Genomic DNA, 26340 nt, shown 5'->3' on the forward strand with positions numbered 1-26340 from the left:
AGACTCGTAGGCTTTGGACTGGGTTTCCCCTCATCCTACCACGGGCACCTACATTTGTTAATTTTCACCTGGCCTTTAGCACCTCTCTGCCTTTCCACCTGCACGCCAATGGAGCAGCGGCACTCCCGGCTACCAGAAGGCTGCTCAGCCAGCCCATCGCAGACCCCCAGGCGAGTGACCGCCATTCGCCGTGACAGAAGCACCGCAGGCTGGGTTACATCGTTTCAGGGCCTGCCAACGGCCTCGTGCCTGGGTGACCCAGAAGTCACACCGCGCTCCACAGCCTGGGACAGCCAGGCCGCCATGTGCCAAAGCCTTTGCAACACCTCCCCGGGGCCAACACCTCCCCGGGGCCAGAGGGGAAGGAAACGCCGCCGCTCCCAGCTTACCGGGAGCAATCGCCTCCTGCTGGGAATCACACACCCAACACCTCTGGGCCGCCCCGTCTCCCCTCAGACGCCCCCGCGAGACCCCCGCCCCTTCAGCGCCCGCCCTCGCGCCGCCCGCCAACGGCCGCCAGCCGCCGCCCGCCAACCGCCGCCCGTCACCCCCCGGGCCGCGCCCGGCGGAGGGGCCGCCAGCCGGCCGGCTGAGGGAGGGGCCGCAGCGGGCCCGGCGGGGGGCAGCTCCCCTCGGGGCGGGCTGGGGCGCCTCGCCCGCCCCGGCAAGAGGGGCTGCGCCCTCTGCCGAGCCCGGCCGATGGGAGGCAGCGCGGCGGGGCGGGGTGACGGCCGCGGCTCTAATAAGGCCGGGGCTGGCGCTGGCCGAGGGCTGTTTGCCTAGGTGCCCCGCGCTGCCCGGCGCCCCCACCCGCCCCCGAGCATGCAGTGCTTCCCCAGCCTGGTGTTGGCCCTCAGCTCGCTGCTGGGCGCCCTGGCGCTGCTGCAGCTCTCGCTGTACCTCCGGGTGCCGTCCCGCTACGGGAAGCACGAGGAGCGGCTGTGCCGGCCGCGGGGCCGGCTGCCGGCGCGCTGCGCCTGGTTCCTGCAGGAGCTGCCCTCCTTCCTGGTGCCCGCGCTGCTGCTGGCGCTGCGCAGCCCGCCCCGCCTCGAGCCCCTCGGCTGCCGCCTCCTCTGCTGCCTCTTCTGCTGGCACTACTTCTACAGGTACCGCCGCCGGGCAGGGCTCCCGCAGTCCCCCCCTCCCCCCAATCCCCCCCACCATCCCGCCCCCCACCGCCCGGAGCCGCTCCGACACGGGCGCTCCGGGGGCGAGCGGCGGCTGCGAAGAGCTGCGGCCTCCCCTCGGGAAACGGGGAGAAACGATAAACCCAGGGAGGCTGCGGGAATGGGCGCAGCCGGGGCCGTGTGGGCGGTGGGGCTGGGGCAGGTCTTGGTGGCAGCATCTCTCCCTGCCGGGTCAGGCGCGGTCCTTCTGACGATCGCCAGCGGGAGGGAGCGGGAGCAGCTTCATTCGCGCCCCTGGGCTTTGCTCGGAGCGTAGCGGGGGCCTCGGGTCGGCATCTCTCCCCCGTCCCCTGGCCGCTGGGGGAAGGAGCAGGTGGTACTCGAAGCAGGGGAGATGATACATGCTTTGGATTTTAGCTTTAAAAAAAAATATAAAAACGATAGAACGAGGTTTCGCTAAGACGGAGCAAAGTTTTTGATGAAACTAACGCAAATAGATGTGAAGGAACACGGCAAGTTGCTCGTTGCGAGCAGGAGAAGCGCAGCGCGTGCAGCGGCGGGAGCGGCGCCGGCCGCCACAGCAGTCGGTGGGAACACGCGTGAGGATGGCCCGCATGCAAAACCGCTACAGCAGTGAGGGCGCAAGGACCGAATGAGCCGCATTGCTGTGCAGTTAGCACAGGAAAACACAAAGTCACCGCAGGCTTTCTCTACCGCGACAGGAAAGTTGGTTCTTTATGCTCAATTCGCCATTCCCACTTCACTAGAAAAATACCAATTTGTTTTTATTTTTTTTCCTTTTAAAAACTTTGTCATATCAGATGTCAATGAATGCTGTAACTCTAATTAATTCTGTATTTACTAATCAGGAGCTCAAAGAAAAAGTAGAGTTTTCACCCACTGTTGGTGATAACTTTGAAGTGACATAGCTGTACAATTGGCACCTGGTTCTGCAGTTGGAGGGACTTGGTTCTGGAGCGTATCAGCAGAATGTATCTTCTGACATATCAAGCCAAGTGTGTTTTATCTTCTGCTCCGCTTCCATTTTCTATGGAGTTCTTTCATGAGGAATTTGACTTTTGGTTTTCCGTTTGTGGAAAAAACTGACTTTTCACAAATGGCAAGTGTATATGACCACGTTATGCCCTTATGTAGTAAAAAGCTATGTGGCTTCTGAGGCAAAGCTTTTTCTGACTTGGTTTGCCATTTTTTACCCCATTTCCTATTTCTATTTTTTATTTTGCTTACTAGAAATAGAAAACAGTCATGTAATAATTGATCAGAAATAATTATTTGCAACTCAACCAAAATCAATATATTGAAAATCCAGCTGCAATTACAGACAGTTTAAGGATAGAAACTCTAGGCTGTTGTAGATAAATTTAAAATAGAGAATGGTTTAAAGTGCTAAAACACTATGTTAGAGATATATTCGTTATCGCTAACATTGTCTTTTCTTTGCTGCACTAAGTCAGCTGGAGGAGACACTACCTATAACACATTCGGCTCCCAGAAAGCTAAATGTATTAATTATATGTAGTTATACTAAATTAAATTTAATGCATTCTGCTATTCTCAAGAATTTCTGATTGTTTTGGAACCACAGAAATCAACAAGCACCACTAGACAACTGAAAGAAATGTTACCCTACCAGTATGCATAAATTTTTTGAGTCAGTGGCTTCTTTTTCAACATTACTGCTAGACTTAGGCAGAAGCATTGTTTTTTCATACATTGCCTTTCTCAAATAATTTGGGCATCTTCTCATCTGTGGCTGGAGTATACTTTTTCACTTATAAAAATAAAAGCCCTCATTTTAACCAAGTCTGTGTGACAAACAGTTTTGTTTCCAATACTGCATGTTATTCCAGTGTTATTCTTACAGTGTGCAGCCTCTTCTCATGCAAGCCATTCTGAGATTCTACCAAATCAATTAATATTTGAAATGTTGTATTAAATAGTAATGCTCTGTTTTTATGTAAACGAGCAACAAAAAATCATGAATTAGGAGTTTTTTTGGGGTATCACCTGAGGTATGGGGACAGGCAGGTTCTTCAAGGGATCCTTGGTAGAATGACCAGTGGCCACAGGGTTGTGGTTGTAATTAGAGTTTTATTATTACATAAAAATTTTAATAATCAGCATAGCGTATTGTTATCTACAGTTTCTAGCAGTTAGCATAGCTTATTGTTACACGGAATTTTTAGCAATTACTGTAGCTTACAGTTAGACAGAGTTTCTAAGAATTTGTGTAGCTTTCATATTATCTAGAATTTTTATTTACCTGTACTTTTTAGTCACCTGGACCATCTGCAGATCTGATGAAATTCTTAATAATCAGTGTATGATACAATAATTGTAATCTAGACTCAGACTTTACCTAAAAGAACATGAGTTGATCAGTCCTTGGAGGAAGAAGATGACGACGGTGGAGGCATCCCTGACCATCAGGGGATCACGGGGTGTGCCATCCAGCAGCAATTCCTGTCTAAGTCTACTTGCTGCTGATGGATTTTGTAAGCTCATGTGCTGTTATGCTTCCCTGTTCCATAATGGTGCCACCATCCTGCTGACAACGCTGGTCGGCAAACTATCTTGTCGCAATATGGAAAAACAGTAGAAAGAATCGGGGCAGGGGGGAATAAGTGATCAGTGCGCTTACATATTGTGGCTGTTTGCCTTATAAAATGGCATTGGTTATGCTATCCATATTACCAGGGGTTAGGAGCAGGGGGTACTGGTCACACTGGGTTAGGGCATTTCATTTGAAAAGAAGTTCAGTACTTTGATATAACAGCCAGACTTTATATTTTTTTCAATTTATTATCTTAATAATCCAATAAGAGTTTTAGGTACTTTTGTGATTCAAATTGACTGCAGGTGTAATGAGTAAAACATACAATTGACCAATAAAAAAAATCAGTTACTTAATGGATGTAGCCTACTGCAGTTTTCCTGACTTTAAAATTTTGAAGCGAATAAAGCTGTTCCACTTTTAATTATAAATAGATTTTGTTAATCTACTCCTACTTTTGCTATTGATCATCTGACATCTGTTTTTAAGCGTTCCTTTATGTTTGGATGAAACAGAGAAAAGTTTCTTTGTATATTGTTACATAATTTAGTGACTTCTTTCTCTCCACAGGGAAGCTTTTATAATTCCTAATTTTGTCTCATCTATTACACCAAACATGCATGTGGAAGGGAAGTTTTGATTAGAGGTATGCTCAGAGGGACAATATAGTCCATAATGGAGAAACGTAGATTTTTTTCAATGCACTGCTATGCTAGTTATTCTGACTTCCTGTGTGTTATGACCAGCTGTGCTGCCCCAGTAGCTTGTGTTTAACTGAAGCATGTATTTCGGAGTAACTTCAAGTCTTGATCTGAAGACCCCAGAAGATGGTGGATCTGTCATTTTCTATGGAGAATCTGTTGTTTTCTTTGGTAGTGTAGTCTTCTGAACGCTTTCACTATCACTTAAACAATGTGTTTAAAATGTCTTGCTTGAATTTGACTAGCCCTGTTTTATTCCCAGTGGTGCTTGTTATTTCTCACTCTGCTAATTTAAAGTACTCCTTAGTATCCTTTAGTATTTTCTTACCATGATATCACTTGTCCAGTAATCAGATCATCTTTCAATTTGCTTGTACAGAGCTGTTAGGTCTTCCATCCGCACCAGTGTGAGCCATATAAGATAGGAGCACATGATCATATTTCTGATTAATTAGCTACTGCACATGATATGGTGCTTATGCTGGATTTATGTTTTTATGGTGGATTTATGCCAGCTATGGGGGAACAGACATTACCTGGTCTGACATAGAGTTAGAGTGGTGGAGACACATGATACTTCATCCATCATGAAGTTGGTCACGATCAAATTACCTTTTCATAAATTTAGGAACAGATTTAAACCAGCAAAATTCATTTGTCCTGCTTTTGCACATGGTGTCAAGTAGCTGCAACATTTTTTATTTGATCTGAGGTATCCTAAACTAGATTTATTGTGTAACTGATCCACAGCTGAGGGCCCTCAATGCGAGACATTTTTTTTCCCTCAGCCCTCAGATAATTTCTGCGGCCTTTTTCCTTTCTTTTCCTACATTCATTTTAAAATGAAGACATCAGTGTTGGATGTAGAATATGATACCAGAATTATAGTAGCATACCTAGAGACAACATCACCTTTCTATTCCCATATGCTACTCCTGTGCTTATGGATTGGAAGAGTGCTTTTTGTTTTGGAGTCACACTAGGAAGTCCTGTGTTTCCAGGCTACTTCAGCACCTTGCAGATGGTGTAACCACTATTGTAACCACGTTTACAATCTCCCACTCCTTAGGAATTATTTCTGTTTGTGTGGCTGCATTTCTTTGTTTTTTAAAGTAACTTTTGTGTATGGGCTTAGTGCTCAGTAATGCCGTTCTACCCACATTGATGTTTACCACTTGTCTAGAATTTGTGCCATGTGCCAGCTTTATCAGTGGTAATTTTGTATTTATTGTCAGGTTCTTGAAGAATACGCTGGAGTGTTTTAAGGACCACTCTAATGCTCTTCTGGAAGCTCCCTGGGTTAGTGCTGATGGTTCCTCATTGACAGGACTTTGTAGGACCTCTCTGCTTGCCCAGTGGAGCCCTGTGAGCTGGGTCTGGCAGGTGGTGTGCTCCCATCTAGCCCACTGCTGAAAGAGAAGGGAGGTGGTCATCTGAGTACCAACTGCTGGCCGAAGAGCCAGCCCTCCCCTAGCACAGTCTAATACCAAGATTTGCTGCCCAAGAGGATGCAAGAGGGAGGTGGATGGAGCCAGGAGACCTTCCCTGCTTCCCACCTTGGTCCATGAGCAGCAGCCCAGCTGCCTGTGGTGAATTGAGACAGCAGTACATTCTCTGTCTTTCTCTGCCACCGCTAGGCAGCAGCCTCTCTCTTTGTGGCAAGCACAAGATGGTGCATTCCCTGAGGCTTTCATGAATGGCAGACTGCTGGTGCTGAGGGGAGGAAAGGGAAGGGCGGAATCCCCAATACTACCCCTGCACCTTTGTCTGCCATCTCTTTATCTCTTGATGTGCACTGTATTACTGCAGCATGGTGTGAATTTAATTAAATCCAAATGCTCTGTGCTGCTAAGGCAAACGTCCTATAAAAATCTGAATTTATCACATCTGCTTTAGGTAAGCTTGTTACTTCTTCACTTTCATAAGGTAGGGCCTGTGATGATAGGGTGGGAAGGCAGAGAAAAGGAGGAAGAAAATGAGAAAAGCACTGAAAGCCAAGTCTGCCATCTGTGTATGTAATCCCAGTGAAAAGCTGTCCATGAGCTGAAAACGGTGAGTGGCATAAGATGTATGTACAGGAATACTTCTTGTGATAAGTGACTTACAAAGTATTTTGCTTTGAAATTTAGTTTATAATAGTGCCTTTCCTGCTAGAGGGGCTGTGTTGGTTAAGGAGTACAGTGAGAATGCCAGATGAAGCCCTCAGGTGGTGAGGTGAAGCCCGTTTGAATCATAGAATCATAAATTACCAAGTTAGAAGGGACCTCAGGGATCATCTGGTCAAACCTTTCTTGGCAAAAGCACAGTCTAGACAAGATGGCCCAGCACCTTGTCCAGATGAATCTTAAAAGTGTCCAGTGTTGGGGAATCCACCACTTCCCTGGGGAGATTATTCCAATGGCTGATTGATAGTTCTCTTTGTGAAAAATTTTCCTCTTGTGTCCAGTCAGAGTCTCCCTAGGAGTAACTTGTACCCATTACCCCTGTCTTTTCCAGGTGACTCTTCCCATCTTTTTTGTAGCCACCCTTTATATACTGGAATGTTGGGGATAAAGTCTCCCCTAAGCCTACTTTTCTCAAGGCTGAAGAAACTGAATTCTCTCAGCCTTTCCTCATATGACAGGCTTCCCAGTCCTTTAATCATCTTTGTGGCCCTTGTCTGGGCCCTCTCCAGCCTGTCCACATCTTTTTTGCATAGCGGGAACCAAAACTGAACACATTATTCCAAGTGCAGCCTGAAAAGCACTGAGTACGGTGGAATGATGACTTCTTTATCTCTGTTGGTGATGCCCTCGTTGATGCAACCCAGCATCCTGTCAGCTTTATTTGCCACTGCTGCACACCACTCACTCATATTGATCTTGTTGTCCACAAGGACCCCTGGATCCCTTTCCACAGAGCTGCTCCCCAGCCAGGTAGATCTCAGCCTGCACTGTGCTCCTGAATTATGTTTTCCCAGTTGCAACACCTTATACTTGTCCCTGTTGAACTTTGTAAGATTCTTGTTAGCCTACTCTTCCATCCTATCCAAGTCTTCCTGCAAGGTGCTCTCCCTTTCAAAGTGTCCACTACCCCAGTCGGTTTGGTGTCATTGTCAAACCTCATCAGGGTATACTTGATCCCATCATCTAGATCACTTATGAAGATATTAAACAGTGTTGGGCCCAGTATTGATCCATGGAGGACCCCACTTGTGAGAGGTTGCCAGTTTGAAAAAGAGCTATTTATCACCACCCTCTGGGTGTAGCCTGTCAGCCACTTCCCTGCCCATCACACAGACCACTTGTCTAGACTGTAACACATCAGTTTCTCTAGGAGGAACCTGTGGTGAACCATATCCAGGTTCCAGGTAATCAATCCAGGTAACCAGTGTCCACCGCTAGCTCCTCATCAGCTGAGCAGGTTACTTTGTCATAGAAGGTGATCAGGTTTGTTAAGCATGATTTGCCCTTGATGAATCTGTGGTGGCTTTTCCCAATCACGTGCTTCATTTGTCTTGTGATAGCCCTCAGAAGGATTCGTTACATAACTTTCACAGGACTGAAGTAAGACTGATGAGCCTATAATTTCCTGGATCCTCCTTTAAGCCCTTCTTATAGATGAGGGTGACATTAGTCTTCTTCCAGTCTTCTGGGATGTCCCCTGATCTCCACAACTTCTCAAAGGTTATGGAGAGCAGCCTCACAGCGACATCAGCTAGCTCTCTTAACACTCTTGGGTGGATATTGTCAGGGCCTATCAATTTGTAGGGGTCAAGCTTCTGTAATAGTTCACATACCAACTTTTCCTTCACTGGTGGTGGGTCTATGGTTGCATCAATCTGGATTTTTGTTCCCAAAGTCTGGGGCCCAACAGTGCTCGTAAAGACAGAGGTGAAGAAAGTGTTGAGAACCTCTGCCTCTTCAGCACTGTTGGTGGCTAATTCACCTCTTCTGTTTAACAGCAGGCCAATGTTTTCCTTCTATTTCCTTTCCTGTTTGTGCTAGTTGCTTATGTACCTGAAGAACCCTTTCTTGTAGTTTTTTGACATCTCTGGCCAATTTCAATTCCAGCTGGGCTTTTGCTTTTCTAATTGCATCTCTGCATGCCCAGGCAACGCCCTTGAAGTTCTCAATGGTTATTCGTACACTTTTCCATCTCATGATACGCTTATTTTTTGGTTTTAAGCAGACTCAGAAGCTCGTATTTAAGCTAAGGGGGTCCCTTGCTCCACCTACTTCCCTTCCCTTTAAAGGGGATGAACTGTTTTTGTGCTTCCAGGAGAGCATTCTCAAAAAAATCCCAGCACTTGCTTCCTTCTTTGTCCTCCATGGAAGCTTCCCACGGAATCCCTCCCAGCTGAGCTCTGAGCGAGCTGAAGTGTGTTCTTCTCAAACCTAAAACCTTTGTCTTTGGGCTAACCTTCAGCATGCTCAGCAGGATCCCAAACTCCCCAATATTGTGATCACTGCAAAGCTATCATTAACCGAGATATTACTAACCAAGATATCATTAACCAAGGCTATCACTAACCGAGATATTACAAAGCAGGTCTTGGTTCATGAGTTGCAAGTCCAGCAGTGCCTCATATCTGGTTGGCACATCTAACATTTGTATGAGGAAGTAGTCCTCTATGCATTCCAGGAACTTGTTGGAAGACTTGTATCAGGAATAGCGGGGCCAGCAGGAGTAGGGAAGTGATCGTGCCTCTGTACTTGGCACTGGTGAGGCCTCACCTCGAGTACTGTGTTCAGTTCTGGGCCCCTCTGTACAGGAGGGACATTGAAGTGCTGGAGCATGTCCAGAGGAGAGCTACCAGACCAGTGAGGGGTCTGGAGACCAGGTCATATGAGGAGAGGCTGAGGGAGCTGGGCATGTTTAGCTTGGAGAAGAGGAGGCTGAGGGGAGACCTCATTGCCCTCTACAACTACCTGAAAGGAGGTTGGAGAGAGGTGGGTGTTGGCCTCTTCTCCCAGGTGAATAATGACAGGACTAGAGGAAATCATAGAATCATAGAATCTTCATGGTTGGAATGGATCTTTGAGATCATCGAGTCCAACCATACACACACACACAAAAAAAAACCGAACAAAAAACCAGCAACCTACAATCTCTGCCCTTCAGAGCATGCCCTGAAGTGCCAAATCTAGACATTTCTTAAATACCTCTAGGAATGGTGACTCAACCACCTCCCTGGGCAGGCTGTTCCAGTGCCTGACCACTCATTCAGTAAAGTAATTCTTCCTAATGTCTAATCTAAACCTCCCCTGCCGCAACTTCAGACCATTTCCTCTGGTCCTGGCATGCTCTGAAGGGCAGAGATTGTAGGGGTTTGTTTTTTTGTGTGTGTGTATGGTTGGACTCAATGATCTCAAAGGTCCTCTCTAACCATGAAGATTCTATGATTCTATGACATGTAAGTTGCTGTATTGTTCTTCCAACAGATGTCTGGGTAGTTCAAATTACCCATAAGAACCAGGTTCTGTTGACCCAAAGCTTGCTTAAGTGACCCACATAATGATTTGTTGACCTTTTTGTCTTGGTTTGGACGTCGGTAGCAGATGCCTACTGTAAGATCCCCCTTGGAGACGACCCCTCTGATCTTGACCCAGAGGCATTTGATAGGACTTCCACAATTGCCGTAGCTGACTTCTATACATTCAAGGTTCTCCTTAACATAGAGCATGACTCCTCCTCTTCTGCTTCCCTGCCTGTCTTTATGAAACAGCCTATAGCCATTCACCGCAGTCCTCCAGTCATGTGCGTTGTTCCACTATGTTTCAGTTATTCCTATGATATCTTAATTTTCTGATTGGGTGTGGAGTTCCAGTTCCTCCTGTCTGTTCGCCAGCCTGCATGCATTGGTATACCTACACTTGAGGTAGTTGGTCTTCTGGTTCTCATCTTAGGAGGCAGCTAAGGCATATTTGTTTCTGCTCTGGTTGGCCTGGCGTGTTGGCCTGGTGTATTCCCCAGTTTGTTACAGTGGTTTGAGTGTTGCCACTGTGGACCCTGCCCCCTGAGTTCTTCAACTGAAAGCCCACCTTACCACCAGCCTGCTGCCAAAGATTGCCTTGCCTCTTCCAGACAGGTGAATTCCATCCCTTTCTAACAGGCCATGTTCATCAAAGAATGTCCCATTGTCATAGAAGCCAAAACCCTCATGACAGCACCAGCCACATAGCCAGGAGTTGATATGCATTATCTGTCCATTTCTGGCTGCTCCCTTTCCTCTAACTGGTAAAATGGAAGAAAAGGTAGCTTGGGCACCAAAACTTTTTGCTTGCATGCCCAGGGCTTTGTAGTCTTCCTTGATTCTGCCCAGATTCTGGCTTGTGGTGTCATTCATGCCCACATGAGAGTGTGCTGCATTTCCATTTCGCAGTCCAGCTTCAAAACCAAAAACAATAAGGAAAACAAAATATAAGATGATGAGAGGAAGCCATCACAATCAAACTCCATATAAACCTTAATGTTATATTTCCTTTAGAACTGAGAAAGACAGAGTGGTGAGGGAGCAGAGGAGATGCCACTGTGCACAGTGGCGGGGAGGCAGGACTTGTCTCACTGACCTACAAAGCTAATCCTGATACTGGTGTAAAAGACAGGGTGCTGCCCATAGTAGCTGAGGCATCAGCAATTTAAAGAGCAATTTCAGTTTCAAATACTACCTAGAGTTACATTTAGTTATTTATTTTCTTCTCTTGCAACTTTGTTTCCAATCAAACCCATAATCTTTTACTCAGAGTATAAAAAAAAGTAATTGCTGTTGTCATTTCTGAAGTGCACTCAGGTGAATCTGACTGACATTTAGTAGGCTGATCTTTTGGGCACAGCTGGATTCCCAAACCCCTTTAGTTGCAGGTGACCCATTTGGTGCGCCTGTAAAAGGAAAAGGAAAAGGAAAATCAGGGAAAGCAGGCTTTCATGGCAAAAGAGTGGGAAACCGGGAGCATTTGAAAGCAATATCCCTGCATGAGATTTTTACGCTTCTTTTGGCCGGTTCCCCTCTCTCCAAAACTAAGTTGGGGTCAGAAAGAAAGAGACTCTCCCTCTCCCCGGGCTCTGCAGACTGTGCTCATGTAGTCCCTTTTTTAGCCCACCTGTACTGCCTAGTTGGTCAGGCGGGTGCAGCATTTACCTGGGCCTGCTGGTCATTTTTTTTCATGTAGGTGTGCCTTCTTGTGATCAGTAAGAAAAGCAGCTCAGGCCTCCAGAGAAGTGCGCATGGATGCAGACCCCAAATGAGTAAGTCATTTATAAATTAATTTGCTCATAATTTTTAGAGGTATTTTGTATTAGTTCATAAGGAGTTTTTGTTACGTTTTTTGAAAAACGAAGTGGATAAACAGAGAGATTAGATTAAGTATATCTATAAATTTTTAAGTGGTAATCTCCTTGCTAATAGTGAATATAAACAGACCATATAATAACCACCAGATTCAATCCAGATGTTGATTCTTTTTCCCCATAGAAATAGTTATTTTATCCTTTTGTTTTAGAAAGTCACCATCATTAAGTGTCAATAACTGAAGAAATTTTTATTATTGGCCTTGTGAAACCTCTATCATTAATCTCCAAATGTACAATATGCAGTATTGGACAAGTAGCAAATCCTATTCTCTGTTTTGCTTCACCTCGATGTTTTTGGTCTTCATCAGCTACATGGTAATACATTTGCATCCTCTCTCCCGCTGTTTGGGCTTACCAGTAACTCTAGATCTGCTACTGATATCCCTAACAGAGGCTGGCTGTTCGCTCTGCCTCTTTCATGTGTTCCTTGCTCCCCAGTCAATGAATTTAACTTTTTGTGATTCATCCCACTGAGTTTCAGTAATGCTAATATCTAATTTCTTCTCTTCAGTGAAAATACTAGATTCATTGCTATTTTTACTGAGGTTCCTCAAATTAATGTATGAATAGGCAACAAAAATATCTCTGTATGCTTTGCTACAGAAGCGTAAAATGTTTGTGTACCCAGTGCAGATATGGAGTTTGCTTCTTTGCAGTCTCATCTAGCATTATTAAATACCTTCCTAATTACACTCTCAGAATAGAATACTAGCTGATTGCCTTCCTAACTATTAGCACAAATAATCCTATTCTCAATAATCCTAATTGCAAACATTCCTTTCCCATTGGAAAGTGGGCTAACATTACAGAAACCTATAGTTTTTGCCCAGCCCAAAGTGTACCCACAAAATTTTTCCTTTTATCCCTTGGACTGGAGGAATTTCTGCAGAGATAACTTAAGACTTCTGTCTTTCTTCACTTCTTTTCAAGACAGCATGCCTGTTAACAGTATGTTTCCATCTGATTCCAATTCATTTGCCCTATTTTGTCATTATGAGGCAGCTTTACAGTTCTTTATGGTTTTGTATTTGCACTCCAGATTTTCTTCCCAGATAGGCGTTACTGTGTGCCAAGTTTCTGCTCTCCATTCCCCATTGTATCCACTGCTCCTACTGTGCCACCTAAGGCCGTAATTCCCTAATCTGTTTTTTCAAGAATGTTTTGTATGCTTGTGTGCTGCACAGTATTATATTTTATTATTCCAGGCGACATTTCTTGTCTTGCAGTCAGTCCACTGGTCTGAGCTCCATACACGGAATGACTGTTCTGTCCTCCAGAAGGAAAGGGAAGCACAGTACACAGAGAGCATGTCACAGGAGTTTTTCCTGCTCGTTCCGTCTCTGCTACCTGGAGCAGGGCCATAGCTAAAGGAGTATTCATGTTTGCTCTGAAACTTCTCTGTCACTCCTATTTACCTGTCACTGGTAAATACACAGTCTTGGTGGGCGCTCAGTCCCAGCTGCTCTGCAGAGAGCCATTCAAATTGCAGTCCCAGGACAGAGACCTGAAGTCCCAGCCACAAGGCTGTCACCAAGGCAAAAGTAGGTCCCTCTGATGTCCCCTATGTGAGTTTGGGGCCCAGTGAGGAAGTTTCAACACTTGTTATCCTGAGAGTTTAAAGACTTATTGGAAGATCCATTCTGAGCACTGAACTCCACTGAGCTTTGATAAGACTGATGAGGATATAAAGATCTGGATTTGCATTACCAGATTCCTGCTGTTGATATCAGAAAAGCAGAGTTATAAAAGGCTGTATGAAGACAGAGAGAAAAAAGATTAAAATATATACAGGAATTTCAGTAAATGTTTTTACTTAAAAATAATAATGCTTTTACCAAACAAGGAAATGACTTGCTTTAATCATGGGATGTCTGTAGTATTCCCTTATTGTGGCGGTTCTTTTAAATGGGAAATAAAAAGCAAGGGAAAAGTGTTGAGGCTCATTCCATATATGCAGTGGGAAATCTGTTATGGACCTTGCTCTTTCAAGGTCCACAAGTCTATTTTTTTTGATTTCTTATTGTAAGAGAGGCAGCCATTATAGGGAAGGTAGCACTTTTGTACTGAGCCAATAAATATAGTTTGATAAAAGCACAAATTTTCACAAGCCCCTTTGTGTACTCAAAAGCTTATACAATTAGATCATTTCACAGTTTTGGGGAGCTCATTTAAGAATAAAAGTTTATGAAATAACCATAGTAGCATGATTATAAATAAATGTCCACCACAGACACTGAAGCTATTTTCCTTTCTGTAAGTTCTATTCTTGGTATCTCCTTCCAAATTAAAGTAATTTTGGTCAAGAAGAATTATGATAAAGAAATACTTTCAAACTATAAATCAAGAGACTATTCTTAAATTACACACCTTGAAGTGTCCTTCTCTCCCTCTAAATGTTGATTTAAATGAGGCAGGTGAATTGCTAAGTAGGGTGATCCCTACTGAATTTGTTCAAATAATTAAATTCATGTAAATCTACATGCATTTGAACATAAGAGCTGTGTTAATTGTTGCTGACCACTCAGCTGACATCGTAATTGTTTTTGGGACACCTCATAGATACAAGAATAGCAATGAAATTATTTCATTAAAAAAATATTGGTACTTAAACTGGATAAAATGTTTGGTGTGGGAAGATGGGAAAAGTCAACTGATAGGAACAAAAACATATATATTTTTCTATAGATCCAAATTCATGTTAAGACCCAGCTAAATTCTATCTAGCTCTGAACTTTTGAAACGTCAATTGCTACCGTATCAATACCTAAGGATGGGCAGAAAGTTTCACCGTTCCTAGAAAGGCACATCAAAATGTCACATTTGAAGGAGGTTGGATTTGACCTCCTCCTTCCTAATTACTCTTTATAAATATGTATTAGAGTAGCAACACCCACAGTCAACTTTTGCCATATATAAGATACTATTTTGCTTTTTACTGTGCTACAGTTCACCAACTTAATCCATCACTTTTCATGCGGGGAGACTGCCTTCCAGAAACATCTTTGGAAAATGTCACTATTATCAAAGTTGTCTGCAAAGAGATGTGTTGTCCACTAGAGAATGAGGGTTTGCCTATCAGAGATGTTAAGGAACAGATCCATTCCCAGGCAGGACTATGCTGGAGCAGATCCTGGGCCAGAGTGACTACATGCAGCGCTTTGACTGGTAAAGATGGGCTGGGCAGCTTTCCTAGAAGGCCAAATCCCCTTGAGCTAGGTCTTCACGTCATCATTTGGTGTGGGGCAGGAAGGCTAAAGAGAGCTCTGAATAAGCTAGCTGGGCTACTTAAAGCAGTCTAGTCACATTAGCATGGTCTCCTGCTAGAGTTGCACATGGAAATACCTCTGGACAGCATTGTCCTAAACAAACCTTCCGGTGACCCCTGTCACACATCTGGGACAGGACAATGCATGTGCGTCTATAAAACTGTTGTGGCTCCGGAGAACAATGGAGAGAGAAAAAAAGTTGTATTTACATTGTGCTATTGAGTGCTTTGTGTTTGTTTACGTCTCTTTAGAACCTTTTTTTTTTTTTTAAAAAAAGAATGATTAAGGCATTCATGTTTTCAAACTTGGCCTGGGTTAAGGTTACTAAAATGTAGAGATGCGTCTCTGGCTGTTCCTAGGAAAACCAATTTAAACTTGGCTGAGTTGTTTCTGAGAAATGCTTTTGTATCTGTTCAAACATCAAGCTTGTCAGCTAGCATCTTTAGAGTCTGCCTGGGCAGAGCAGTTCCTTTGGTTCATCTGAGGCTTTACGCAGGACCACAGTGTGTGAGCTGCAATCCAGACAAGTATTGTCTAGGTCAGCACTGTAGGGGCAGAGCAGGACTTTTCATGCATTTCTGGCTGGTGGGGTACTCAACAGGGAAGAAGTGATCTCCTAGCTGGAGTACTGGCAGAATGGATTTGGAAAATACAAGTTGTCTTGAACGCAGAGAAATAAAAGACACTGTGAAATTTGCAGTCAGGGCTTGAAGGAGGGAAGAGATAAAAGGTCAGGTGAAAGAGAGTAACACAGAAAGGGACAAGCAGAATTGTTAAAAACAGCTAGGGCAGAAGGCGGGGCAGGAGTGAGAAGAAATGGAAGAGAAAAAGAGATAATGTGAGAGGGCAGTATCCAGGTATTAAGAGACACTTTAATGCTGACACTTCCTATGTGTTGAGTGTTTCCCTTAGCAATTTTCAGTGTTGGGAAATCTTTTGACACATTTTGGGACAGAGCAAAGATGAGTGTGACTCAGAGTCAGCCCATGGGAGAGGTTTTTCTTGGAAAACAAAGAGGACATTAAGTCCTCTGATCATTTTAATGTGAGCACAAACTCAGGACCTGACCTGGCCACTTCAAATTCTGTTCCTCTCTGCGTCCTTTCTGTGTGTATGTTCTGCCACAGATGCCATGAACTTGTACAAATTCAGAAGAAATTTGGATTACTACCTTTCCAAGTGTAAGACATTTCAACCAATGTTCTTCAAAATGCGCACCTAAGGATTTAGAAAGTATAATTTTTAGCTTTAACGTTTTTTACCATTTTGGAAAAAAAATATATGCAGTGTTTCCTGCCATTTCAGTTATGAAGAAGACTTTCCCAACACACAACAGGTCTAAACTGCTGCAGAGGTTTATTGCTGAATCTTTCAGTTTCTTATTTCTTTGCATAGTAACAAATAAGGAAGAAGACAACTTGATGGTTGGACTTGATGATCTGAAAGGTCCCTTCCAACCTAGACAATTCTATGACCCCGTGCTGCACTTCTAAACTCTATGGACTGTGGTGAAACGGTCAAAAATCCTTCTGCCATTACCCTGCTGCATGGTGAAAGAAGCACTCCCAGCAGAGGCAGGACTTAGACCTGTTTTTGACAGGAGCATCTATAAAACAGAGCTAGAGAGAAACTGTTTTAGTTTACAACCTCAGTTTTCTCACAGATTTTTTTTTTTTTACAGCAATACATTGCTTACAATCTCAAACTATTTCATGTAGCAGAATTAACAACCCAGATGTGTCAAGTCTCGTGTGCTGAGGGTGAGACTCCTGCAGCTGGCTGTCATCTCATGCACTTGTGTCCTTGGGTGTGTATCTCAGCCTCCTGTAACCCCAAAGCATCGTTTCTGCCTTGTGACTCCTTCTGCCAGACATGGCTGCTTGGGATGACCAGCGAAGCAGCTGGGAGCCAGCTCCCTGTGCATGGGAGCAGTGGGCATGCGGCCTCTGACTCTGAACACATGCTTACAGGTCCCCGAGGGTGGACATGCTCCCCAGATAGAGACTGGCACTGGAAACCCTCCACCACCAGGTACCTGGCCTGTACCTCCCCCACACAAACCAATTGCATGGGCGCTTGGGAGAGAGGAAACCCAGGAGATAAGCACCTCCCCAGATGTCCACAGGTGCCCAACATTGCTCTGGAATAAACAGCCAGCTTCTATTGCAGCAGCTGTGTAGATCGATGCTGTTATATGTCCCAATTATGCAAAGAGTTTGTAGTTTATTGAAACATGACACTATGGAAGCAGTGCAAAGCCAATGGAATGTGGAATTAAATACTATAGGAAGTATGATGCATTTCACGTACAGGTCAGTATAAACCATACTAATCCTGTGTCATTGCTGAGTCCTTTCCAGCTACAGGATCCAGAAAGGATGCTGGAGAGGGAACAAAGACCTTTCAGAAAGCCCAGAAGGAGCAATCCTGTTGCTGAAGATGCACAGCCATAACTGCAAAGGGAGGACAAAGATGAAAGAACTACAATGAAAGAGAGGCAGAGTGATAGGGAAGCGAGAGGGACAACTCCTAATTGGAAAAAAACCCAAACACATGAAGAGCCGTAAAGGAGGTGAGAATCTGAAGAAGGACAAAGAAAGGACAAAGTCAGGAAGACTGGAAGAGCAACATGGAGACAGAGCAGGAGTTTAGGCATAAAAGAGGAAAAGAAGGAACTACTAGAGTGGAAAAAGCCAGTTAAGAGTATTTTAAAGGCTATTAGTAATGTGTCTTGCAACACTAGTTACAACTCTAGAGACTACTGTATGTTGGTCGGATACAGTCTGGTCAAGATTTAGCTTTGGAGATGGATAGTCTACCAAATATCTGTCTTCCTTTGGTCATTTCTCAGGCCCATATGGACCATTCATGGAAAGTAATTAGACTTTCTCTAAGTGGAGTTGTAAGAGCACAGATTTGTGCATCCTTGGGTTTTGTACCATTTTTCATGCAGATGCATCCTTTTGTTCTGCTCACACTCTTAGCCTCTGTGAACTCTTTGAACTCTCCACTCCAGTGGAGCAGTGAGCTGTTTGAAGTGCATAGCGTAGTGTCTGGTTAAGTTACTCTGGCACACATTTCATGCTTCTGGCAGACACCTACAGTTTAGCAATAGGAACAAAGTGATCTGTCTTCATAAATATCAAGTGGTTATTTCTGGAGAAGGAAAGAGTGAGATACCTTGCTGAAATATATGCTTTGGCTGGCTAAGCCTTTGACATACCATTGCTTAGATAAAACAACAACCATTCTCATAATCTTTAAGTACTGCTGCCTTTTAGATACTATCAAGTAGCAGAGGTCAGCATGAAGCATCATGTCATCACCACAATCCATCTAGCTGTGTTAACCCTTGTCCTGTCCTCTGATACTCATACAAATATAAATCTGTACCGATTTTAGTTAGGCTTTCAACTGAGGTAGCTGGCCTGGCATTGAGTTCAGTCTTCAGCCTCAGTAAAAGATTTTGCTTGTGCTAATTTTTTTGCTCAGCTGATTCCAGATCTCATCTCTGCACCCCAGCTTCTTGTCAGAGCCTCTTTTTCACCAAGAGAGATTCTCTCTCCTATAATAAATCCAATTTATGTCAATTCCTTCACTCAACAAACCTATTTTAAGAAAATAGCATTACCTAAGTTAAATATAGAAATGAGTCCTGCCTCCTGCTGTTGTAGATATACAGCACTCCCAGTCAAGAAGGCTGTTACAAGTATTAGTGCCTAGCTTTTTAGACAAAAGGTCCATCATGCTCTACGTCCTGGACTCCAGGATCCTGACTGTCTAGTGTCTGAGGACAAACTGTGGGTCTGTATAGGATGGTACTGATTTCAACAGGGATCTGTATAGAGGATATATTTCCTTTGCCCTACTAGCTTCACTTTACCTTTTTGGCTATGAAAGAGCAACATATTTAAAAAAAAAATCCCCATCTTTCCAATGAATTTACCCAGTTGGCGAGAAAGGTATTAACAGGTGGTTCTGGGCTCTTGCTTCAGTTGCCTTTGGTTATGGGCATTCAATCAATTTTTCCTAATGTTTAGTTCAGGTCTCGTTCAGATCTCCATTCCACATTACAAACAAAAAGGAAGAAATAAGTGGATAGCTAATAGCAAAATTAAATAAAATAATATTTCATATTTAAGGGTATTTAAAACCTATTTGGTGTTTGTACACCAAAATGGAAACATTTGAGAAACAAGTATACCAATATAAACGCATACTGAGTGTAATTCGCTGATGGATTGTGACTTGCTGATGCAACTTGTTAATGCACCAAACCCAACAATTCTGTTCTTGGTTTCCCTTTAGAAAATGCATAATAATTGAAGTATAGAGTTTTGTTTCTATACCTGCTAATGCCAGTAGAAAAGGTCAATGCTTTTCACGATTCAGTGCCTTTTTTACTAGTGGTAAGGAAGAATTCTCCTTTGTTTGTTCTAACTGGATGCTGGTAATCACAGGGAGATACCAGATTTTTCCAGTGACAGTTTCAGAAATAATGGAAGAAGAACAAGAGGAGTAAGGAACTAATTTATAAATAAACTTGAAAACCACTTTTGAAACCTGCCCACTGTTGTATTGAATTTAGAAGAGGAAAAACTTATGTCTTGGAGTTGAGCCTACACAGTTCTTTACTAATTACAAACAAATACCCATTCTTAGGTCCTGTCCCTTCCCTTTTCCTTTCTTTTTTCGACCACTTGTATTTTATTGAGTATAGCACATCTAATAATTCCTGTATGCAATGTGAAGAGAACTCAGTTTCATCCCTAAACTGTATTTGTCCTTCTTACTTTGCTAATTGTATAGCATGCCTAAAATTTTAAACAATCAATGAGGGAGTACTGGCTAGTGCTAGGTGCTCAGAATGACTGACTTTAGGTGTTTATAGTATTGGGACTGAACGTTACGTAGCTCAGATTCCTTAAATTCATCTGAGCTCACATGCATCATGGCTTTTTTTTTCAGTGATGACTGACAGTAATATAGAAGCAGCATTTTATTTTTAGCCATTCGCATCAGATACGCATGCTTTTGCAAATATTTGTATATTTTTTCCTATAATCCCACTTTATTCAAATGCAGTTGTAAGCAACCGAGCTTTTCTTACCTGGCACCAAGGATTCCACCTGAAGTCTGTATTTGTTAACTGTGTGGCCACAAGTGAAGTGCAGTTGCTGATTCCCTTTGACTGCCAGTCTTTGATGGAGTTGGCTTCTGCAAGTGCTGCCATCCATGGTGTCAGCCTTCTTGGGATAGCGAGTATCACTCTGGAGCTTCGCTCATAAATGGTGGTGTTAAGCAATTGCTTGTCTATTCTAGGGAGAATACTCTATCATTTTTAACTTGTTCAGTTTGTGTGTAATGTTGTTAGATGAGTCATGAGACATTGTGAAACCCTGAAGCTATCACACTGGGTTAGAGCAGAGGTCCTTCACAGTCAGTATTCTGTCTTGGCAGAAGCCAATATCGTATCATTCAGAAGAAAGTGCAGTAAATGGCCGTCTGTTGCCCAGGGCAGCTGCTACCTCATGTCTCTCTTAAATGTAATATAATTTATCCCCTGAAATATAAAAACAAATATGCATTGCAAACCTTTAGAGTTTTTCATCTCTTTATTAAAGGACCTGTCTGTGTCTGTAACCTGTGGTTATACCCCTTCTTCCCCCAGTCCTACCAAGCTCTTTGCGTCGATGTTGTTTCTATATTACATTTTACGGAGATTTCATTTCCTTGTATTCAAACTTACTTCCTTTCAGTATCATGAAAACTCTTGGTCACAGCTATTTAGCTGTCCCAAATAAATTATTTTCTAATATTGTACGTTACTTTTTATCTCTAATATGTCTGTTCTTATTAATCTCCAGTCCAAATTCAGCAGCAGTTCATTATGGCAGTCTCTTCCACGCCTCTTCTTAGTTTGCCACCGAAACCTTCTGCATTTCTGCTGTCGTTGCCTTAAACCAGTGCTGCTCAGACTTTCTGCTCTCCATTGCCCTTCTTCTCAAGAACTCCTCAAATCCAACCATGGTGCCATCTGTCTCAGGGTTTCCTCAGTCCTTCTCACATCCCTTGATTAGATGTGAGCCTGCGGCTCTTGCCTAGGAAAGATGAGTCTGCTCCTGCCAGATGTCTTCATCCAACCCTGAACCTGCTACTAAAAGACAACAAAGAAAGGATGTCCCTACAAACAGACTTCAGGTTGGATGAATTTCATAAGTGGGTGACAAACAGCCCAAGGATTGTAAATCGAGCTAATTTTTTTTTAGGCGGAATACTTGGAAATGAACCTGACATGACAGGTTTACTATTGTTTTATACAGCTGAATTGTAAGCTTTTCAGTAATATGTATATCTTTCCTGTTCCTTAAATTACAGTTGTCAAAAGATTGTCCAAAGATCTTTGGAGGAACGTGGAAATAGGATGTTTTGCATGTGGCTTGGAAAGGAGAAATAATTCCAACTTTGTGTTAGTCATAACTAGATCTGTAAATCTGCATGATTAAAATAAAAGGGGAGTCCTCTTGCTCCTATCCCAGTCACCGGACAGTGATTTAAGATGAGTTTACAAACTGGGCCATGGGCCAGCAAGTGATTACAGTTATCTGATGGTTTCACACAGTCCCAGTGATGCAGGAATTTGTCATGGAATGGCCTCCCACCCCAGTGAGGAAGATGTGCCCTGCAGCTGGCAGTCACTCAGTGGCACGCACAGCCACTGCGTACCCTCTGCCCAGGCGGGCTCTGCAGGCAGCTACAGCTAGACATCAGCTCCAGAAAAAAGCGTAGCTTCTGAACTTACAGCCTTCCTTCCATCAGGAGATGAGACACAACTGCAATGCTGCGGTCAAGAGATTTGCCGTCTGTCCTGTACCTGCAGTGGGTATTGCCAGAGGCTTAAAGGCAAGTCTGGCATTCCTGCCTGCCGGCGTTGCTGGTGTGCGTGTGGCCTGGATCGTAGCTTGGATCTTGTTCCTGAGGCTGTGCCAGAGCATGTGTCACTGTGCATACCTTCTTAGCAAAAGGGACACGGTCCACCCTGTGCAGTAAAAGTGGCTGCTAATAACCTACTTGGTCTCCTTGATTAAATATACCTGGCTTGTTGACTTTTTTGGGCTACTGCAGAGCCCATAAGAATAAGAGGGGAAGGGCAAAGCCATCTCAGGGTAAGATGTTTGCGGAGAGGAAAACGAGGGGTGAGGAGGCTCCACCCCAGTTTGTGACACCAGGGCATCTGTATGACAGAGGGTTAAAATGCTTCGTTTCACTTTTGAAAGTATTTTGGGGTGTTTTGTTTTACTTTCCCTTTGAACTGATAGCAAGGTTGCCTACTGCTTGGAAGTGGCATTTTAACTGCTATATTTGTTTAAACCCAATCTGGGATAACTGAAAAAATCTGAATTGGGCACAGGAAAATTAGATGCCAGCTTGTGCCCTGATATTGACTATACTTGGAGAATAGACTTGACAGACTTCTATAAGTATCCAATGGGAATCAGTGCAACACAACTCAAAAACAGTAAAAGCTAAAAATTACCTCAGCGTGCAATCCACAAATAACCTGCAGGATTGTGCTCAAAAAGAGAAAGTATGTGCAGATTTTATCACAGACTCTTCAGCAGCAGATGTCTTTGAGACATGTCATATGACATCCATAAGTCTCCAGAATAATCAGAGGCTTTGCACAGGACATCACAGATACCCCAGGTGGAAGTCAATCTTATTTGTTAATATCTTGAGCCTTCATCCAAATGGTCAGGTGCGCCAAGGGTGCCAGCAGCTCCCCAGCAACGTGATTCCGGTGATGACCTGTGGCAAAGGCTCCTATGGAGTTAATTGTTGGTGCAAATGAAACTGTTTTGAGGTCGGTGTAATCTCCCCAGGTTTGGGCACCAATCTTTTCAACCTGTTCACAAGGCAGATCGAAGTGAACTCCACTGTTTCATACCAGGGAAGTCCTTTCAGGTCTGACTGGTTTGTAGGTAGTGTAACACAAATCATACAGTTTTGTGTACAGTATTTGTACAAACTGGAAAACAAAAAGCATGCCCCTAAGAAAGGACCTGTAGCAAAGCGTCTAGAGAGAGAGACCAAATGATGACGGAGGACATAATAATAGTCCCAAACAGTGACAAGAAAAGGAACCATGTGAGAGTCAAAGGGTCAAAACTGAAAACCGAGCACCAAAGGTGAAACTAGAGCTGAGTGTCCACTGCAGTATCCGTCCCTTCCTGAATGCATCCAAGGAGCAATCAGGCAGAAGCAGGACAGGGAGAGGAAATCAGGCCTGTGCCCATCAGGATGGCTTCCATCAGCCTTCTCTCCCCGGGTGCCCTGGACGGCTGGTGAGGCCAGGGACAGGGTGGGAAGGAGATGGGGAGGGTCTCCTATGACTTAGAGAGGCCTTTGTTTGAGAAGGTACAAATAAAGTGATGAGAAGTGCAGACAGCACCTCAGCCAGGGGATTTCAGGGAGCGAGAGAAGGGGCTGCGATGTGCTCTCAGTGTAGCAGGGTGTCTTTCCCCTTCAGGAGGGGCACGGCTTGCCCGCCTGTGTGACTCCTGCAATGATTGTGGCCGTACCCACCGCTCGGTGAGGTGTTTTCCAATGCACAGCCCCAGCTGGCTGTGGAGTCAGCTCAGGATACGTCACCTTCACGGGGCCCTGGCTGCCTGGCCTCGCTTGGACCACCTGCCCTCCTCACCTTTTGTATGTACAGGTGGCACAAGCAAGGAACCGGGGCGTGTGGAGCCCAGACCATGTGGAAGTGGTTCTCAGGCATCAGCATGTTGGTTCGTCCTTGCCAGGGATGCAGGGCAGCTGAAAAATCCCTGCAGGAACTCAGAGCAGCTGTGGTCAGGAGAAGTCCATAATTCTCTTCTGGAGGCTAGTCAGGGTCACAGGGGACAGGTCAGGGCATTCAGACAGTGCCCTGGCGTGGGTAGGACAAGCTGGGTTATGGCCACCACCTGCCTTTCAAAGGGAAAGGCACCACATCAGCCCTGCCTGCCCCCCATTCTCAGCTGCCAGCCCTGAGCCCTTAACCCAGTTGCCCCAGGTGTAAAACACCTCAAGAGCACTGGAAACACCTCAAGTTTCCAGGCTGGAAAACATGAACTGCTGCTATCTGAACTACTGTATCTGAGCCTTTGAGAGGAAAAGACACAGCAGCAGCATCAACATCTCCAATTAACAAACTGTTGGAGGAGGACTGAGAGCCCACTCTTAGTGGATTATGGTAACATTTGTGAAAAGTTTTCCACCTTCTGTGGGAAGAAGAGCAAAGCTAGAGTTTCCTCTGGTTTGGGTGAGGGTCTCAGGTGCTGGACTAATACCTTTAAGATGAAATTTGATGCAATGTCAAATGATTTTCCCTTCAAAACCTGTTCTTCTGGAAAATGAATGATGGAGAAGATGATGAATAATTTATTATTCACTCATTTAAAAAGAAGCTGTTGGCAATGGTTTAGTCAGATGCAGTGCCTTTGACCAGTAAAGATAATAAAGGGATAAAGGATTAGTCATCAATACTCCACTGAAAGAAAAAGGTCAAATTTGTCATTGGTCTAAATCCAAAAGGCCAGGTTTTGTGCTGTTATTCTAAAATGGTGGCCTTTAGTCCCCCTTTGTTTTTCACACTGCAAAATAATTCCTGCAGAGATGCGGACTCTTCCACGGAATATTTAAACCTACTGAGTGTCCCCAGTTTATCTCAGTTGCTTTTTCAAAACCCATGGGGAATAGCTTATACGCCCTCAAGTAGCTACGTAGTACAAGCTGACAAGTCCTGTATTAAAACAAGACTTAGGCATTGTTCAGATACAGAGAACTGAATCTGACCTCTGGATTTACAGACCCAAGCAGATTTCCTCGGAGGAGTTTCTCCACAACAAAGATTCTTGGATGAAATCCTGACTTGGATTTTCAAAACTGCTATGAGGCAGGATTTCAGCAATGCCAGGATTTCACTCCCTCAACAAAAGAAAAGCTGACACCTCCTGGCTCCCCTGCAATTGTAATTATACTTTACATGCCGCTTCTTTCTGTCCTGCATCTGCTGCATCCAGGGTAGATAGGTCTACTGCTGATTTTTCCCCTCCTGTTACTGGAGGACAAGTCACCTTCAAGGGCCTATCGCCTTTATACTGCAACAGCAGCATCGGGATGCGCCATGGCAACAATCAACTTTGCTGGGAGCTGAGAAATGCTAGCTCATGCTGGAAACTTCTGTTTGTATCAGCTGTAAAAATTGAGAGACTCTCAAACACAACTGGTTTTGACAAAGGACAAAGCAGTGCAAGTCCCACTCTGACCTGCTGTATGAATTCCCCTCCTAAACTCATTTTGTGTGCTTTGGTATCATTCTCTCTTCTACACAATTTGCTTTCTCTGAGTTTCCACTTGCAAGGTTCTGACTTCTTCTCATAGCTGTTCAGCTCCGATTTGTCGATATTACTTCAACAGGCAGGTCAGATTGCTAAAGCTGGCCTTGCCTACTCATAAACCCAGCATTCCATTCCTGAAGGACAAAACCAATGATTATTGGTAACATCACTCCAAAATGCATTCCTTTCCATGCTGTCATAAATATGACAAATGTGATATCACCGTCTGAAAAATATTCTTCATACCTCTTAGGTTTCGCTATATTTAGAAATATTTAGCATTTCTGCATCACAGTTGTCTTAACTGCTGGAAATCTGGCTTACCTTGCTTTGGAAAGCAGTGAATACATTAACATGTTGTTGCTTGTACTCTGCTTACTCACTTTTAGACATGCTCAGTATGATTTAGTCTAGATTTATAATGTTATGACATTTTATGCCTCAGCTTGCTTAAATTGATATTGGCAACCCAGGATGTGGATTTATTATCAACAGTGCTTGTATATTGGTATGATAAGCACCATCCAAAGCCCAGGAGGGCAAAAGGAAGAAATTAAGAGTGTAAATTTTACCGCATAGAGAACTGAATTGGCCAGGTAAGAAAATGCCTCGTAAATATGAATGTAACTTCTTCATTTCACTCTCCCAAGGATGATACGGATTGTCCAAAGTGACAAGAGCGATACACCCACCTGAACCAAAGATATGTGAAAATTAGAACTATACAAGCACTATTTATTTCCTCCTACAAACATCACTGCTAATGTTGGCACCGCTTTTGTCTAAGGAAGCCCCAGCTGCTGAAGCTGCATGGAAATCTTGGCGATTAGCGTATTAAACTTAGGCTTTGAGCTCTTGTTATTTAAGTAAAAGTTGGAAAGCATGGAGGAGAGGCAGGGACTGGAGGCAAAGCCAACAACCTTGCTGTGCCTCTGTGTCGAGGTGTCCGAGCAG

General features: G+C 44.0%; 1 protein-coding gene across 2 annotated transcripts in view; it reads left to right on the forward strand.

The window, feature by feature from the left end:
- The first annotated feature begins 623 nt into the window (after positions 1-623).
- SRD5A2 (steroid 5 alpha-reductase 2) overlaps positions 624-26340 on the forward strand; it is a 31681-nt gene continuing 5964 nt past the window's right edge. For both annotated transcript variants that reach the window (XM_063330989.1, XM_063330988.1), the window contains exon 1: positions 624-1106. In XM_063330989.1, coding sequence (XP_063187059.1) covers positions 823-1106 — 284 coding nt within the window. In that variant the 5' untranslated portion in view covers positions 624-822. The remainder of the gene's footprint in view (positions 1107-26340) is intronic.

This window comes from Chroicocephalus ridibundus, chromosome 3, assembly GCF_963924245.1.
Source record: "Chroicocephalus ridibundus chromosome 3, bChrRid1.1, whole genome shotgun sequence".
Classification (NCBI taxonomy): Eukaryota; Metazoa; Chordata; class Aves; order Charadriiformes; family Laridae; genus Chroicocephalus; species Chroicocephalus ridibundus.